Genomic DNA, 19,365 nt, shown 5'->3' on the forward strand with positions numbered 1-19,365 from the left:
ACAAATTTTACATGTTTAGCCCCCAACACCTCTAAGATCCAGATGCCAGTCATTCGTCTATTAATTAGACAATGCTTCTTGGAGGTCACAACGTATCTCATACACAGTAAGTGAAACTTGAGCTTATGATCTTCTGCAAAAATTTTTACCTTGATACAAAACTTAACGAATGAATCAGTGTGCCAATCAGCGAAAACCATGTTATATGCAAGACCGTATTTTGTCGAAATTATGGCACCGTTTTTTGTTTGTTTCAAGCAAATTAGGAAGGTGCGGTCTGGCGGGTAGAAAGTAATAAAGATTTTGGCCAGTTTTCCTGGATGGGATTGGGTTAGCGACGTAAATTTGAGATGCCCATCTCCCAACACGTGGCTTCCACCCACCCGTTCCTGGCCGGACAGCAGGAAGCATGTTTACGAAGTGGGCGGGGCCTAGGGAAATGAACTGGACTAGGAACGGCCCACCCAGGTCGGGCACCGCTGGGGCCGCGCGAGCTTCTGGGTGCTCCTTCCACGCTGGTGCGCGTGCGCAGGGATGGGCTGTGGAGGCGCTGCTGGCTTGCATTGGCATTTGTAAGACACGCGTCCGGCCCGGCCCAGCGGTGGTGTTTAAGGCGTTAAAGGTCCAGGGCTTCCCATTTGTGGTGTGATTGGCAACACCAGCTCCTTTTGCCAGCCAAGACGGCGACTTCCGCGGCTTTCCTTGGAACTGACGCTCTGGGGTGCCTGAGCAGAGCCGGGACTGGAACGCTTGCTCGCGGGTACCTGCCGGACGCGAGTTGCCGGAATTGGGAGTCCCACTAGGGGGCGTCTACGCGGAACGCACACGGCTCCTCGGCTAGTAGAGAGGTACCTGGATTCCAATTCTATGCTCCGCAGTGTCTGCTGGGGAAGCTGGGTGGGCGCGAGCTGACTAGGATGGAGGAGAGGGCTGCGGGGGAAGTTAGTGTGTGAGAGAGCAGTGCTAAGAGGGTTTAAGGAGTGGAGCAGGACTGCTGGGCTCTAGATCCGGAGTTCTGCTAAACCAGGAATTTCATCTCGCTGCTGTCTCTTCCATTCCGTGATGGGACAGACTCCGGCGGCTCAACCTGGGGAATACACCTTACTTAGCTGGTTTGGAAATGACTGGTATTGATTCCTCCCAGAAATACCAAGTGTGAGTGGATCAGCCAACTGGGAAAGAAAATGGAGAAAAGTTCATTCCAACTTGCCTTGCTTTCCCAATTATTCCTGACCACAGCCCTCAAAACATTAAAGCCTCCAGGTGTCTTTCTTATTTCTGACATTCATTTTCAAACTGTTTTCTACTTCTCTTTTTCTGAGCTAATCTGAAAGGCTCTCCTTACCTCAGGCTACTGCTTACCTAAAATCTATTGGATTAAAAGCAACATTCTCCGCATAATAAACGCCTGTTCAAATTCCTTGACACTGTACAATTATTTGAAGTTGTGTCACCTGGTTATTTAATGCAACTCTCCAGATCTCTGTCACCTGCGCTTTGCTGAGCCCTTCCCCAGGGCGTTTGACTCACTGTCTTAACTCTTCAGGCTGAGTCCCACCTTCATCCTCAAAGGCGGCTACTCAGTTTAAATTTAAATAGTTCTTGATTTTGTTTATTTCGATATTCATCACGTACAGACCACTTAAGCTCCTAGCTGTCATCGCCAAACCTGGGCTCTTCTATCACCTAAACCAGCAATTTTCAACCGGTGTGTCACAAGAATGATTAAAACATGCAATATTTGATTCTTTGGGGGCACTGACCTCATTTCCCTTAGACCGTCAAATTAAAAATGACAACAGCCAATACAACAATAGCCATCCGATGTGAATGAATCAAAATTATACTTATTTTTTTGTTAGATTGGCAAAAAAATTTTAGTGTGCCACAGAATTTTAATAATTAGTTGACATGTGCCATTAAATAAAAAAGATAGAAAATTCCTGACTTTTACCTATCCTGTATCCTGAGTGCAAGTATATCATCTTAGTTGTCCTCCAAGCTCTATAATTATGTATATTGAGTACATTGTTAACATATTTGTAACCTATAAATGTCTAGTATATTTTGTTGCTTTTTCCCAGAGTTGAATGTTTGATTCATCTCATTCTTGTTTAACTATATATGTAAGGCTTTGACATTGCTTCATAGTAGAGCTTGAGCTTGCTCTATAGATTATGATGAGCAATGTTTTTAGTTTGAATTGTTTTTTAGAAGCAACATTTTAAATTTCAAAGTAATTGAAATTTACTTTCAATTCATCCAGTTTTCTCTGGATGAATTCTGTTTTTCATTTTGGTAGTATATGTGGTCTGTATCACTTTATATTAATATTATTTATTGAGGAGGTTTTTTTTCTTTTGTAGCCTAATAAGTAGCTGTTTTGTAAGCATTCTCGTCGGTGCCTGAATATAAACTACATTCTATTTGTTTTATATATCGGACTAAGTATATTACTTACATGCACTATCTTAGTAATTAATTTTAGTATTTTTTCTTTAAAGACTGAGAAAGTTGTTGTAGTCTCCCATTTCTGTTGTCATTGTTAATTTAATCTTTTCAGAGGGTTTTGCTATAAACATATTTCAATTACATTTTTTGATACATTTAATAATAGTTATACTCATTATGAGTTGTACCTTTAATCATTTAAAGTTTCCTCTGTTTTAATGCATTTGTGCTTTTAATATATAGTTCAATATATTCATACATATTTTATTGCTTACATTTGCTTGTTATATCTTTAATCGTCCTTTTATTTTCAACGTTGGAGTTCTTTTTTTTGGATGTCTCTTGAATGTTTGTCTTGTCGAGTTTAAACTTTTACCTGGTACGTTTATTCATTTATTGTTACAATAAATGTTTCTGTTATTTCTGTTTTTCATTTTTGTGCTTCCTTGTTTTCTTGTTGTTGTTGTTTTTTAATTTTCAACATATTGCCTGTGAGCTTTTGCCCCTTTTCTCTCTTTGTGCTAATTTTTAAAGTATTTGGGTGTACAGTTCATTGTTTCATTGGGACTCAGTGATACCTCTTTGTTACTTTGAAACTTAATTTTTAAAATTTTCATACTGTAAACAAAGGTGGGCTGCTTAAAACTTTATTTATTTATTTTTTTTAATGAACCTGGACTTTTCTTAAGCTTTTGAGGTTTGTGTTGGATGTCAGGAGTTAGGAAATAACTTTTGTGCACAAAGTTTTCACCAATCTATAAGATCTACTAATAGGCAGACATAAACGTTGAGTGGTTTTTAAAATAGATGTATGATTGCAATAAGACAAAGTGGAAAACCTTGAGAAATTATATTTTGCTCATTTGCTTCTAGCTCTTTATAAAAAACAAACAAAAATAAACTTCATTTCCCCTATCCCCACCTGCTTTCCCTGGTAAACACCAATCTGTGCTCTGAATCTATGAGCTTGGTTTTATTGGCTTTTTGTATTGGCTTGGTTTTTGTTTTTAGATTCCAAATATAAGAGATATCATACAGTATTTATCTTTCTTTACCTGACCTCACTTAGCATAATGCCCTTAAGGTCCATCCATGTTGTTGCAAATGGAAAGATTTCATTCTTTTTTATGGCTGAATAATATTCCATTTTGCATATATACTACAATTTCTTTCTGTTCACTTATTGATGGACACTTAGGTTGTATCCATATCTTGGCTCTTATAAATAGTGCTGCAGTGAACGTAAGGATGCATATATCTTTTTAGTTAGTGTTTTCTGGTTCTTCAGATAAATATCTAGAAGTGGAATTGCTAAATCATATGGTAGTTCTGTTTTTAATTTTTTAAGGAAACTCCATACTCTTTTTCAGAGGGCTGCATCAGTTTACATCCCCAGGGTCTCTTTTCTTCACCAACACTTGTTATCTCTTGGTCTTTTTGGTAATAGCCATTTTCACAGGTGTGGGGTGATATTTTATTGTGGTTTAGATTTGCATTTCCCTGGTGATTAATGATGTTGAGTATCATTTCATTTATCTATTGTCCATCTGTATGTTTTTGGAAAAATGGTTATTCAGATCTTCTGTCCATTTTCCAAATTGGATTACTTGTTTGTTTGTTTTGTTATTGAGATGTATGAGTTTTCTGTGTATTTTGGATATTAACTCATTATCAGATATATGATTTGCAAATATATTCACAGATCAGTCACTGTTATACACCACATTAATTAAATGAAAGATAAAAATCATATGATGATCTCAATAGATGCAGAAAAAGAATTTGACAAAATTCAACATCCTCTTATGGTAAAAACTCTCAACGAAGCATGTATTGATTGTTTACTGTCTGCCAAGAAGTGAGATGAGTGTTCTTTTAACCCTTATAATTTAATTAGACAAGTATTGTTATAGCCATGTTACAGTTGAGAAAACTCAAGCTTTGGTTAAATAACTTGTTCAATTTCATAGATACAGTAACTTCAGCTGAGATTTAACCTCATGTCAGGTATGTACTCTTAGTCACTATACATCGCCTACATCAGGGTTTCTTAATCTTCTAATTATTGATATTTGGGGTTAGATAATTTTTTGTATTAGAGTGCTGTATATTATGGGGTGTTTAGCAGCATTCTTGGTCCCCTCCCACTAGGTGCCAGTAATAACCCCCAGTTGTGACAACCAGAATATCTCCAGACATTGTTGTGGTGGCAAAATCACCCCTGAAAACCACTGGCCTTGAGGCTTACAATAAAAAAGACCTTTGAATGGTAAATTATATACAGACTGGGAGTATTGGAAATTGGTTAGAAAGCTGCACCTGAACTTCCCTGAACATAATGACTGTTAAAGTTGGAAAAGCTCTTTGGGGAACCCTGAGTGCTGTGCTCAGAGTTGTTAGAAGAGACACTGGCTCCTGGGGGAAGGCTTTTCAATCAAGATGCTTTTGCACAACCTATGTGGGTCTCTTGACTTGAGCTATTCTCTGTGAGAACTCCCACTGAAGAAAAATGCCAGTTACTCACTCTGCCAACAAGCTGTGTTTTCTGTCTGATAGCCTTATGAATAAAGTGCCAAACGTGACCCTTGGTAGTCCTGCGAGTCTGTTTAGTTGGGCCTGAGACTTCCCTTGTGGACATTGCAGACTGGCCCCTTGTGAGTTCTAATGAATGAAATATTTTCATTATTGTAATTTGGGAATATACTTTTTGATTTAATCCCTAACAGTGAAATAGCTCATTTCATTCTTATATATTCTTGTAGTATTCTTGTAGTTACTCATGTATTTTTTATTTTAATTTTATTTTTTTAAAGATTTTATTTATTTATCTTTAAAGGGGAAGGGAAGGAGAGAGGGAGAGAAACATCAATGTGTGGTTGCCTCTCATGTGCCCCTTACTGGGAACTGGCCTGCAACCCAGTCATGTGCCCTGACTGGGAATTGAACCGCAACCCTTTGGTTCACAGGCCTGTGCTTAATCCACTGAGCTACACCAGCCACGGCATGTATTTTTTAAATGATAGTTTCTTACCTTAATTTCTAGGGCTATGCCAATTTTTCTCATTTTGTATAACTTTAATGGTATATTATTGGGAACTTAAGAAGAGGTTTTTTTAGGCATGTCTAATATGAAACCTTAATACCCTGACTGTCCTGCCTGAAAATTTGTTTTACTTAGTTGTAAAGCAAAAATGACTTGTTACCTAGTATAGGAGAAATCTAACTGCAGTTAAATTATGAAGTTTGTTTTAATCAAAGGAGTATTTATCACTTTGCGAGATGTCTAATCACTTTTTTGTGGGATGTCTATCTGTGTTTCTTCCTCTGTATTTTGGGAGTGGTTAGGGGGGAGGAACAGCATATTCTTCTGTTTCAAAGATGGAAAACAAAAATTAAAAGGAAAATCCATTATATGGATTATTAAGTAATTTTAAGAATGGTATTTGTACTATTTTATTTCTTAACACTATGCTAATACATGTTCATTACCTATAAGTCATATTTGTGGTTTGTTTTTTTTTTTTTCAGTTTCTCAGGCACCTGTGTGTCGGCATTGTATTTGAAACTCCTGGAACTTCTGGAAATTTTATTTTGATATATAACTTGTCTCAAATTACACCACCTATATGTAGCCCAACAGATGCTTATTAGCCCAAGCCTAAAAATTACTGCATTCATCAGATAAGAAAATCAAACAAAGTGAGAGTTGTATCTAGGAAGATGCAGACCCTGAAGAAGTTGATGGATGTCTTAAAACCACAAAACCTGACTCTACCTGAACAAAGTGAAGTTCTGAGAGCAGATGAGTCTTGGCAGCAGGAAACCATCCCAGTCAGGGAGACATGTGACTCTGAGGCCTCTCGTCAAAAGTTCAGACATTTCCAGTATGTGGAAGTGTCTGGGCCTCATGAAGCCCTGAGCCAGCTCTGGGAGCTCTGTCTTCAGTGGCTGAGACCAGAGGTTCATACAAAGAAGCAGATCCTAGAACTGCTGGTGCTAGAACAATTCCTGATAATTCTCCCTGAAGAGGTCAGGACTTGGGTGAATTTACAACATCCAAAGAACAGCAAAGAAGTGGTGACTCTCATAGAAGATGTGATTGAAATGCTTAAAGATAAAGGTGAGAATATAGAAAGCTGGTTGTAGAATATTTGACCATTATGTGGAATCTAAAAACAAAGCCAAAAATACTGAGCTCATAGATTCAGAGAGCAGATTGGTGGTTCCTGACAGTGGGGAATAAGGAGTAGGCAAAATGGGTGAAAGGGATCAAAGGGATCAAAAGGTATTATAAAAATACATAAGTCATGGGGATGTAATGTACAGCGTGATGACATAATTAACAATACTATATTGCATATTTGAAAGTTGTTAAGAAAGTAGATCTTAAAAGTTCTCATCACAAGGTAAAAACTTTGTAACTATGTATAGTGAAAGATGTTAACTTACTGTGGTGATCATTTCACAATTATACAAATATTGAATCATTATGTTGTATACCTGCAACTAATATAATGTTATATTTCAGTTATGCCTCAATGAAAAAGAAAGAAAAACCTTTAAAAATAGTTTACCCTTCCCATATGAAGAGAAATTTATGTCTTTTGAAGTTAGGGGGTGTCAAGGTCAGATCATGAAGGACTTAACTATATCACCAAACATGGATTTTATTCTGTAGGCAATAGATATAGAATGACATCTCACAGGATGGGTGGAGGAATACAACAGTTTGGTGTGCGTTTGAAAAATATGTTGATGTCAGTGTAGAGTAGGGTTTGGCAAACTGTGTCCCACAGGCAAAATATATTTGGAAATAAACTTTTATTGGGACACAGCCACACCTCTTCATTTGCCATATACTTCAATTACCATATACTCAAGAGAATCTGAAATGAATATAAATTCATTTATATTTTATCTACAGTTGCTTTCATGCCATGACCAGAGTTGTTAGTTATAGCAGAGACAGCAAACTAAACTATTACTGTCTGGATCTTTACAGAAAAAGTTTACCAACTTCTTGTGTAAAGGATAGACCTGAGAGCTCTGAAAATAGGAAAACCAATTAAAAGACTAGATCAGGTGTTAGTTACAGAATGAAGGGAGCATTGGAAACACAGGAATTTGAACCTGAAGGGTTTATTGATTACCTGAGCAAAGTTTCAAGATACAAGACTGACATACAAAAATCAGTTATATTTTATGCACTAGCAATAATCAATACTAAAATGAAATTAAGAAAACAATTTAATTTATAATAGCATAAAAAATGAAGTACTTAACTACAAATTTAAATAATGAGGTGTAAGCCTTGTCCACTGAACACTACAAAACATTGTTGACAGAATTTTAAAAGACCTAAATACATGAAAAGACATCCAGTGTTAATGGCTTAGCATTGTCACAATGATAATGCCCGCCAAATCAACCTATAGATTCAGGTGAAATTTATATCAAAATTCCAGCCACCTTTTTACAGGAATGGACAAGCTGATTCTAAAATGTATATGGAATCACAAAAACAAAACAAAAAACCCAAATAGCCAAAACAAACTTGATGAAAAACAGAGTTTGAGGATGCACACTTCCTAATTTCAAAACTTACTATAAAACTAAAATAATCAAAGCCACATGGTACTGGAATAGGATAGACATAGATCAGTGGAATGGAACTGAGAGTTCAGAAATAAACTCATACTTCTTGGTTCTGTTGATTTTCAACAAGGGTACTAAGACTATCAACTGAGAAAAGTTTTTAATAAATAGTACTGGGACAACTTGATATCCACAGGCAAAAGATTAAATTAGGACTTAATACCTTATGCAAAAATTAACTCAAAATGGATCAACAAACCTAAATATAAAAGCTAATGCTATAAAATTCTTAGAAGTAACTCTTCATCACTTTGACTTTGGTAATTGATATTTCGATATGGTGCCAAAAATACAACAAAACAAAATTTAGGGTTTATCAAAATTAAAAACTTTTGTGCATCAAAGGAAATAATCAAGAAAGTGAAAAGGGGGAATGATGGGGGAGGGGTGTGCAGGGTGGAGGGGAATGAAGGGGGGCAAATAGTACAACTGTAATGGCATAATCAATAAAATATATTTTAAAAAAAGAAAGTGAAAAGGTAATCTACAGAATGAGAGAAAATATTTGAAACCCATATCTGATAAGGCCCAGTATTGGGAAAATGTTGGGAAAAGAACTCTTACAGCTCAACAACAGAAAGATAAATACAACTTTTTAAATGAGCAGAGGACTCAAATAGATGTTTCTCTAAAGAAGATATACAAATGGCCAACAGGCATAGGAGTGATTGTTCAACATCATTAGTCATTAGGGAATTGAATATCAAGTCTGCAGTGAGATACCACCTGACATCCACTAGGCTAGTTATACTAATGAAAAGATTAAAACAATGTGTTGGTGAAAATATGGAGCAATTTGAACCCTCATACATTGCTTTTGGGAATATAATATGGTATAGCCACTGTGAAAAAGTGGTAGTTCCTCAAAAAGTTTCCCATAGAATTACCATATATTCAAGAGAATATAAAACATGTTTACACAAAAATTTGTACATGAATATTCACAGCAGCAGTATTCACAAAAGCCAAAAAGTGGAAGCAAGCCCAATGTGTATCAACTGATGAATGGGTAAAGAAATTATACTATATCCGTACAATGGAATAATATTCAGCTATTAAAAGGAATGAAGAATTGATACATGGTCCGACATGGATGAGCCTCCACAACATTATGCTAATTTAAAGAAGTCAGACACAGGTCACATACCACATGACTGAATTTATATGGAATGCCCAGAATAGGTAACTCCAGAAAAACAGTATGGGAGGGAGGGGGAATGGGAGTGATTCCTTAGTGGGTATGGAATTTGGGGAGAAATGAAAATTCCGAAATTAGATAGTGGTGGTGGTTGTGTAACACTGTGATCATACTAAAAGTCACTCAATTGTATATTTTAAAAATGTTTAATATGGTGAATTTCATTTGTCAGTTTACCTCAATTTTTTAAAAGGGTAGATAGAAGAGATTATTGGGTCAAGTGAAGATCGGGTGTGTTGTAGAGGACAACTGTTCAAGGAATTTGAAGACTCTGAAAAGGGTGCTGAAAGTGATTTACCATGAAATGAAAGCATTGGAAAGAAAGTGACTTCAAAAGAGGTAGTAGACTTAGAGAAAATTAAAGAATCAATGTACTGTGGTGGGTCCTTGGTAAAAGTTAGAGAATATACTAAGAGCAAGAACATGCAAGTCGAAAGGATAGGAAAATATAGTTAGGGATTGATGTATTCAAATCTGTTCTCATGGTAGAACAATTCTAAATAATAAGGACCCAAGTATGAAAACGGAAGTAGCTTACTTGCTGATGGTTATGATAAATAAAGGTGTCAAGGGTCTTCAGGTTGGGTTGTCTATGCAACTGTTGAAGTAACATCATAATATTGGCAGGATTCAGGGTGGAAAGCAATAGTGAGCTAAATAATCAGAGTTTTTATTGACCTAGCACAATTACTTAGTGTCTTTCATTCGCAAGAGACTGTAGGCTCTCTGAGGCCAGGCATTTGTGTGCCTCACGCATAGGAGAGCTCAGTAAATATATGTTGAATAAGTAAATGAGCAGTTCTTAGTGTATTACGTCAGTAAAGCAGTAAGTGAATGAACTGCTGTTAAGAAAAAATTTTTGTATGAGTAAAAAAACTTTATGAGGAAGTAGGAATATGGAGGTATTAGTATATTTAAACTTTTAAGACCATAATACTGGAGGATGAAAAGACGTGTTGAGAGCCAAGATCCACTTTACATTAGAAAGGGAAAAAATTTCATAACGAGCTTGAGAATGCATATGAATTTTTCTTTGAATGGAATGAGAGTTTCTGTGAATACCCTTGTAAAAGTTCAAGAAGGAGGTCAGCAGGGAAGGAGAATTAAGGGACTGTCCTTGGGCAGGGGTGTCAGACTCGTTTTCACTGAGGGTCACATCAGCTTCACAGTTGCCTTCAAAGGGCCGAATGTAATTTTAGGGCTGTGTGAATGCAACTGCTCCTTAACTAGGGTCAAGGAGCTCGGCACTGCCACTGGGTAGTAACAAGGTAGAGGGCTGGATTCGGCCCAAGGGCCTTGTGTTTGCCTCCTGTGTCCTAGGGATGGAGCTGACGGAGGTATCACAAAACATTGTAGGCCTGATTAGAGTTAACAGTAATCTTTGGGCAGCATTCAAATAGTATATTGCTGAGACATTTGGTCCCCCCCCCCCTGCAGATTCTGCCTTTACTTACTAAAGGATCTCATAAAATATCTCCTGCATTGTTTCTTTTCATGAAAACAACTTCACAGACCAGTATTGGCTTATAGTTTGGCATTTGAGGATCTTTGGTGTAACTAATGAACCTTGGAATAACTTTAGTACAGTGGCCTTTGGGTATACTTCTCACCAACAGGCTGGAGAACAATTGGTAGCCACAGAGATTCTTATGTATTTGAAAGAGTCAGTAGTTCACAGTGACCAGACTGCCTAAGTCTGTGATTAGTATGTATAGATTAACCTGGAGGAAAAGAATCCCTGAGTAGAATTCTCCTCAATGTGTTTGAGGAAAGGATTGGTTGGATAAAATACAGGGCTGGGCAAAAGCAAGCTGATAGTTTTTCATATGGAAAATAATGCACTAATTAATAAAAATACAAGAATAAAGTCTGTTTGGTCTTCTCAGAACTATAATCCTATTTTTGCACCCCCCCCCCGTGTTCTTAGCTCCCATAGAATTACACACAGCTTGTGGGGGCTGAGCCATAGGTAGGCTTTAGCTTTGATAAGATTAAAGTTATTTTTAGAATCTGCTATAACCACAGATGAGAACTCAAAATATTATTTTGGCCTTCTTGACTCTGATCAGTAGCTCTCAGTCCTTAGTAGAATAACAGAATTACTTTCAGAGCTTTTTAAAAATATAAGATCTGGGCCCCACTTTTGGAGATTCCAGTTGTTGGTAGAGCCTGGCATCATTAGTTTTTCAAAGTTCTTTAAAGCTGATTCCTATTAATAGCAAGGTAGAATCGCTGCTGTAACCATTAAATGTTTCTCCAGGGCAAAGCTTGTCTCCCTAATGTTTTCCTTCATGTTCTTCAGATATACCCTGTGAAGATTCTGCCCTTGTCCAGAACGGGAGCATGAAGAAGGAGAAAATGGAAGCTAACTCACTAACAGGCAAATCCCAGGTTAATTTGGATTCCACTCTGTACTGAAATGAGCTGCTTTTTCTTTTTCGGCCTTTGAGCTTTTGACAAAGTTCTTTTTATAAAAATATATTTTATTGATTATGCTATTACAGTTGTCCCATTCCCCCCCTTCACTCCCCTCCACCCTGCACAACCTCTCCCACCCACATTCCCCCCTTTTTGTTCATGTCCATGTGTCATAAATTCTTTAGCTTCTACATTTCTTATACTATTCTTGCCCTCCCCCTGTCTATTTCCTACCTACCATCAATGCTACTTATTCTCTGTACCTTTTCCCCCTCTCTCCTCCTTCCACTCCCCTGTTGCTAACCCTCCATGTGATCTCCATTTCTGTGGTTCTGTTCCTGTTCTAGTTGTTTGCTTAGTTTGCTTTCATTTTGGGTGTGTGGTTGTTAATAACTGAGTTTGCTCTCTTTTTACTGTTCATATTTTTATCTTTTTCTTAGGTTAGTCCATTTAACATTTCATATAATAAGGGCTTGGTGATGATACACTCCTTGAACTTGACCTCATCTGAGAAGCACTTTATCTGCCCTTCCATGCTAAATGAAAGCTTTGCTGGATAGAGCAATCTTGGATGAAGGTCCTTGCCTTTCATGACTTGGAATACTTCTTTCCAGCCCTTTCATGCCTGCAAGGTCTCTTTTGAGAAATCAGCTGACAGTCTGATGGGCAATCCTTTGCAGGTGACTGTCCCCTTATCTCTTGCTGCTTCTAGGATTCTCTCCTTCATTTTAATCTTGGATAATGTAATTATGGCATGCCTTGGTGTGTTCCTTCTTGGGTCCACCTTCTTTGGGACTGTCTGAGCTTCCTGGACTTCCTGGAAGTCTATTTGCTTTGCCAGAATGGGGAAGTTCTCCTTTATTATTTGTTCAAGTAAGTTTTCCACTTGTTGCTCTTTCTCTTCCCCTTCTGGTACACCTATAATTCATATGTTGGAACATTTAAAGATGTCCTAAGCCTGTCCTCATTTTTTTGAATTCTTGTTTCTTCATTCTTTTCTGTTTGTTTGTTTGTTTCTTCCTTCTGGTCTATTCCATTGATCTGAGTCCCAGTTTTCTTCCCATCACTATTGCTTCCCTGTGCATTTTCTTTCATTTCAGTTAGTGTAGCCTTCATTTGTTCATCTAATTTGTGACCAAAATCAACCAGTTCTGTGAGCATCCTGATCACCAGAGCTTTGAATTGTGCATCTGATAGGTTGGCTATCTCTTGGTCGCTTAGATGTATTGGCTCTGAGTCTTTGATCTGTTCTTCCATTTGAGCCATTTTGTGTGTGTGTGTGTGGGGGGGGTGTCTAGTCACACCTATTATGTATGAGGGGTGGAGCCTTAGGTGTTCACCAGGGTGGGGAAACCCTGTTGCTGGGTTGTGATGTTGTATGTGGGGGTGGGGTCAAAGAGGGAACAGTAGCGCTTGCTCTGCTCTCTCTCAGATTTCAGTCCCTTCTGCTGCTTCCCACAAGCAAATTGGGCTCTTCTGGTGCTAATTCCTGGGTGGGTGGGCTTGTGTATATTCTAGGACCCTGTGGGTCTCTCCAGTGAACTCTCCTATGAGGCTGGGAGTCTCTAGTGGCACCTCAACCCCTGCAAGTGTTTTCAATTGGTGCTTTTAGATTTTTATTTATCGGTGCTGGGGTCCTGAGTTGCGCAGTCTGTCTCACTAATTGTTTTCACCTGGTTTATCTGCACGTGAATGTGTGACTGGTCAGCAAGCCACCTTGCAAGCCTCACTGGGTCTACTTGTTGCCACCGCACGCCTAGGTCTGCCAGCCCCTGCCTGCACGCCCGGGTCCACCAGCCACCACTTTTTTCCTGCTGCTACCCCTCTCTGCCAGCCGCTGACTTTGCCCCTCTTATCAGTCTGAATGGTTGTCGGACTTCTATACAGTTCAGTTTTCTGTCAGTTCTGATGTTTTTTGTTTCTAAATTTTTGTTCTTTTTTTCTTTTTTTTTTTTTTTATTTATCTTTAGAGGGGAAGGGAAGGAGAGAGGGAGAGAAATATCAAGGTATGGTTGCCTCTTGTGTGTCCCCTGCTGGGAACTGGCCTGCACCCCAGGCATGTGCCCTGACTGAGAATCCAACCACGATCCTTTGATTTGCAGGCTCGTGCTCAATCCACTGAGCTACACCAGCCAGGGCAATTTTCGTTGTTCTTAATTTTAGTTGTGCAAGGAGGCACAGTGTGTCTACCTATGCCTCCATCTTGGCCGGAAGTAAAGACAGTTCTATCTAAGGATACGAGATTGTTCTCCCATTGGACCATTTTAGTTGGTGATACATTTTTTGGAAAATGTAATCTTTGTATAATCTCTGTGCATCTATTTCTTCAAAATTGTAAACAATAATTGAATCTGTGAAAACAGAGCCTAGCCCTCCCTGGTGTGGCTCAGTGGTTTGAGCATTGGTCCGCAAATCAGAGTGTTGTTGCTTCGAATCCTCATCAGGAGACATGTCTGGGTTGTGGGCCACGTTCCTTGTTGGGGGCCTGTGAGAGGCAGATTGATGTTTCTCCCCTTTCCTTCTCCCTCTCTTCCCATCTCTCTAAAAATAAATAAATAAAATTTTTTTAAAGGGTAAAAAGGAAAGAAAACAGAACCTATCCAGAGAATGTTTAGCATTAAAAGTGAAGGCAGCCAAGAACAGAATCCCGAGCACTATTATTTAACCAACAGGAGAAAAAACATCAAAGGATATTGAAATGAAGAGACCAAAGTGGTAGAGGAAAACCGGGAAAATGTAATGTCACTGAAAGCAAAGCATGAGAATATTTCAAGGAGAAAGCCTTTAAAAAAAAATCCAGCCTGAGTAGTGTCTGTTCACTTATCATCACGGACATACAAACACGCATGAAAGAGAAGCCAGGTTGCAGAGGGCTGAGGGAAAAAGAGAAGGGGAGGAAGTAGGCAAAACCAATGTAGACAACTTATTCACAATATAGAGAAGTAGGGGAAGGGAAAGGAGTTGTATTATTTCAGTGTGATTAAAGACCCCAACAATGACAAAGTTGAGAATGCTGAAGAGAAGTGCAATAACTGATGGTCTGAAGGCCCTTATAACAAGTGTTTATGTGGTACCCAAGGTGCCAGACACTTTATCTAAGGGCTGAGAATGTGACAGTAAATGAAACAAAACCCCTGCTTTTGTGGAGATTATATTCTAGTAGAAGCCCACAGACAAACGCAAGCAAGGAAGATAATTGAGGACAATAATTATTTAAAAGAAAAAATATATATAATGCAGTAGAGACTGATAAGGAAAATGGCTACTTTGGGTAATCAGGCAGAAGTCCTGTCTGACAAGGTGACATTGGGTCATGAGACCTGCATTAGCATGCTGCATTTCTCAATTAGATAAGATGCCCTATCTCTTATGCTACATCTTTAAATTTCCCTCAAATCTGCCTTAAACCACTTGTGCTCCAAACTCCTTTTATGTAAATTGTTTGTACTCTATAATATAAATTACTTATTCCACAGTTATTCCAACTCTCTTTTTCCTCCAACAAAATGTAATTAAAAGTTAAAAATTAATTAGATTAAAAAGAGTTCAAAAAAGAGTTCCAAGTTGATAGACCCATAAAAACTTAATTTTCATCACTTAGAACTCCAAACATTGTCCTCTCAATTTCTTGTATATTCTGGCCACCTACTCTATTCTTTCCAAATTTATTTCTCGTCTAGTATATTTTCGGTGACCTTTTATTAAAAAGGAATTTAATGTTTTAGGAACCAGTGACACTCAAAGATGTTGTTGTGGAATTCAGCACTGAAGAATGGGGGCAATTGGACCCTGCTGTAAGGAACCTCTACAGGGATGTGATGCTGGAGAACTATAGGAACTGCAGTTCATTGCGGAAAGGTGGCTTCTATGTGTTTACCTAATGTACCCATTAGTAGTCTCTTCATCTGCTGTTAAAAACTGTAGGACTGCTGAAGTGATTAAGGGCAGTTGGGTTCAGGTTTAGGTTTCCTACCATCCTTTGGGGACAGTGGCAGACTTTCTTGCTGTAACAGGTTGGAAGTCCTTTAGTTTGAAGTACACAGGTCCTTGGTGATTCTGGTCTTATCTTTCAACAGCTCTTAGATTATGTTGCGATGGAATTCTTTTCCCTGTGAAAATGTCTGAAGTGTCATGTATGTTTGTTTGTTGTTTTCATTTGCCCCATGAACAGAGCTTCAATTTTCCAAACCAGTTGAGGTCCCCAAGTTGGAGATTAAGACAGAAAGATGGATGATGGAACAACAAATCCCAAGAACAACAGTTTTTGGTAAGAAGCAGGCAGATAAGAGTCATTAGTAAACAGCTGTTTGTTTGTTAAACTACAATGCACAAGCCAGCCTTTGAGGTGATAGTTGGGAGGTGACAGCAAAACCACCTACATTTTGAAGGAAAAAAGTCTTCATTGGTTTTTATTCACAGGCTCTTTTTCTTACACAGACAGACAAAATAGTGTTATGGGTTATAAATACAGACATTTAACTTAAAGCTATGTGGCCTATCAGCCAGTTTCCTAATTTGTAACAGAGTGAATAATAATATCTATCTCCACTTTACTGTGAGGATTCAATGTGCTGACATGTACAGCATGTTTAGAGCAGTGCCTGATACCTGGTAAGTGCTATAGAAACAAATGTTAGCCAACAGAACATTAAATGATATTCTTCCTTTTAAAGAAAACAGAAAACTCAGCTTTATCCTAGAGCGGCTTCAGCATTCTTCCATTTTTTCCCTTCTTAACTTATGCCTTAAACCCCTGCCCTCATCAAAATCTCTGTTCTTATTAACATTTTTTGTGAGACATTACAAATTACTGTGGCTTAATATACATTTTAATAAGTGTAACAAATTGTGAGTAGTAATATAACTCACCCCATTACCTCACTATTAACATTTGGTTTGTTTTCTTAAGCCATTTTCTTTGTAATGATACATTTCTGTGGCTTGTGACAATTTTTCTTTTTTTCTAAAATTGGAGTTATCAGGAATATATCATTATATACATGTATTCTGTTCTTCTTACCTAATATTGAGACATTGCACAGTTGCCCACAGTATTTCACTGAAGTCTATGAAAATGTGGTTTCTAATTCACATATAATATTCCATCATATACCTGTACCAGCGTATTCAACTATTCCTTCCCCCAGCCCCTACTATTGGACATTTAGGTTATTGCCAATTTTTCAGGAATATCTGATGACTTTCTTAGGATACCTTATTAGAAGAGGAACTTCAGCATCAAAAAAGGTGCATGCAGTGTTGTTTGTGTGTGTGTGTGTATATATATATATATATATATATGTACATATAAATAAATATATATGTGTGTATATATTTATTTTAGGGACCTATCCAGGGATGCATTTTATTCATTTAAGAATTTTTGAAATTACAGTTAACATTTAATATTATTTTATATTAGTTTCAGGCATATAACATATTGATTAGACATTTAAGGAGTGATACCCAGAGAAATCTAGTGCTTACCTGACACCATACATAATTACAATATTATTTGACTACATCCCCTAAACTGTATTTTATATCCTTGTGACTATTTTGTAACTACCTATTGTATTTCTTAATCCCTCCACCTTTTTCACCTAGCTCCCCAGCTCCCCTCCCCTCTGGCACCAGCAAGCATCAGTTTGTTCTCTGTCTCTGTTAGTCTGTTTTGTTTGTTTTTTTAATATGATATAAATGACAAAACCTATCAGGTTTTATATATAATATGTAAATATATAGTTATAAATATAAATATAATAAATATAAATGAACAACCATGTCAGGTTTTATATATAAGTGAAATCACATGGTATTTGTCTTTCTTTGACTGACTTCACTTAGAATAATTCCCTTGAGGTTTATCCATGTTGTAGCAAATTTTATTTTTTATGGCTAAGTAATATTCCATACTATATATGCTCTACATTTCTTTACAAAGGGAATAAATATACTTAATTTTCCTCTTAGAGTCTGCTACATTGTCTACATATAGGTTAAACCAATTCAGACTATCACTAATAATGAGAGTATTATTATCTCTCTAGATAATCTGTGTTTATTAATTATCACCCCAGCAAACACTAGGTATTTTTTTACATAAAATCTTTATTAATTTGATAGACAGATTACTCAGTTTCTTCCTTTCAAAGGTAATTCCTCTCCCTCAGTTATCTTTTGAATCCCATTTCAATAAAATGCTCTTTCTTCTATTCTTTACCTTGTTGATTTCCAAACCTTCTTTTAATGTTTTTATCCCATTTATTTGTTCTGTAATTCTCCTTTTCTAGCCTCATCTCACATTTTCATTCTCTTTGTAAAAGCCATAAAATATGCATATCAGTTTACATGGTTTAGCCTCTCTTTCCTTAAGCAATTTCCCTTCTTCTAATATGTGGAATTTTCTTTTTTATTTGTTTTTTAGATAGACGGACAATGTCAGAAAATCAGGATTTGGTTCCAAAGGAGAACATTTCTAGAGAAGAATCATCCCATAGAATGATAATGACCAAACTGACGCAAAGTGGGCTTCCTTCTTTAGATGCCTGGAAAAGGGATGATTGCTTACACAGGAAACACGAACACCAGGACATGTATTTGCCACAAGGAACTTTTGTTCATAACACAATTTATGCTAAGGAGGGAGACTTGGAATGTTGTGAAAATAAGAAAAGCTTCGATGTTAAGTCAGTTAACTTAGTTTTTAATACACAACAGGGAGTTCCTATGAGGAAGGAGTCCCCAAAGTGCGGTAATTTTAAAACTAACTCCAAATTTAGTTTAGACTTAGTAGGTAAGCAACATTCAGAATATAATGAATATGGGAATGCCTCAAGCCTGAATACAGATATTCGACATCCAGAAAGTCATACCGTCATGAATTGTTATGAATGTTTTCAGTGTGGGAAAGCCTTCAGCCGGAGCTCATCCCTTGTTCGACATCAGATCATTCACACAGGAGAGAAACCCTATAAATGCAGTAAGTGTGAGAGATTCTTCAACCGACGAACAAACCTTAGTAAGCATCAAAAAATTCATCTTGAAGAAACGGCCTACAGAGAAAATAAATGGGGAACTGCCTTCAGTAAGAGTGAAAACAGTAATAACAATCCAAGTCTCCAACCTAGAGGTAATGCCTATGAATGTGTTAACTGTGGTAAATCCTTCAGCCGGAGCTCCTCACTTATTCGACATCAAATGATTCATACAGGAGAAAAACCATTTAAATGTAACAAATGTGAGAAAACCTTCAACAGGAATTCAAATCTTATTAAACACCAAAAACTTCATACTCAAGAGAAGTCCTATAACTAGCGTAAATGTGGTATTATCTTCAGTCACAGTGCAGGACTTATTCAATATCCATAAATTTATGTTGGAAAAGAATTTTATGAAAATGCTTAATGGAAAAAAAAACCTATTTGTCAGAGATTATTCTTTCATTGAAAAGGATGGAATTAATATTGGAGGGGTTGGATAGAAATCTCAGGGAGATTTTCCAGGCTTCCAGATGAAGCCACAGACTTTGAAGTTAAACATATTACTATACAAGTGTTTGTCTAGCATCATTCTGATGTTCATTACCATCGTCTTTCACTAGTTAATAAAAAGGACCTCTTTACCTGATCTTTTGAGGAAGT

At 37.3% G+C, this 19,365-nt stretch overlaps 1 protein-coding gene across 3 annotated transcripts; it reads left to right on the top strand.

Annotated features, from left to right (window-relative positions):
- Nucleotides 1-552: 552 nt before the first annotated feature.
- Nucleotides 553-19,048, top strand: ZNF215 (zinc finger protein 215). 3 transcript variants are annotated; one of them, XM_037133592.2, is made up of 6 exons: nt 553-848; nt 5,980-6,571; nt 11,607-11,695; nt 15,448-15,580; nt 15,894-15,989; nt 18,150-19,048. In XM_037133592.2, exons 2-6 carry the CDS (start codon nt 6,172-6,174, stop codon nt 19,037-19,039), a joined length of 1,608 nt encoding a protein of 535 aa, XP_036989487.2. In that variant the 5' UTR covers nt 553-848; nt 5,980-6,171; the 3' UTR covers nt 19,040-19,048. The 3 variants fall into 3 exon arrangements, with proteins under 3 accessions (XP_036989487.2, XP_053528210.1, XP_053528211.1); XM_053672235.1 differs by lacking the exons at nt 553-848; nt 5,980-6,571 and adding an exon at nt 11,428-11,527; XM_053672236.1 differs by lacking the exons at nt 553-848; nt 5,980-6,571; nt 15,448-15,580 and having other exon boundaries at nt 11,633-11,695.
- Nucleotides 19,049-19,365: the final 317 nt, after the last annotated feature.

The sequence above is a fragment of the Artibeus jamaicensis genome, unplaced genomic scaffold (assembly GCF_021234435.1).
Source record: "Artibeus jamaicensis isolate MK-2021 breed Jamaican fruit bat unplaced genomic scaffold, CSHL_Jam_final contig_759, whole genome shotgun sequence".
Classification (NCBI taxonomy): Eukaryota; Metazoa; Chordata; class Mammalia; order Chiroptera; family Phyllostomidae; genus Artibeus; species Artibeus jamaicensis.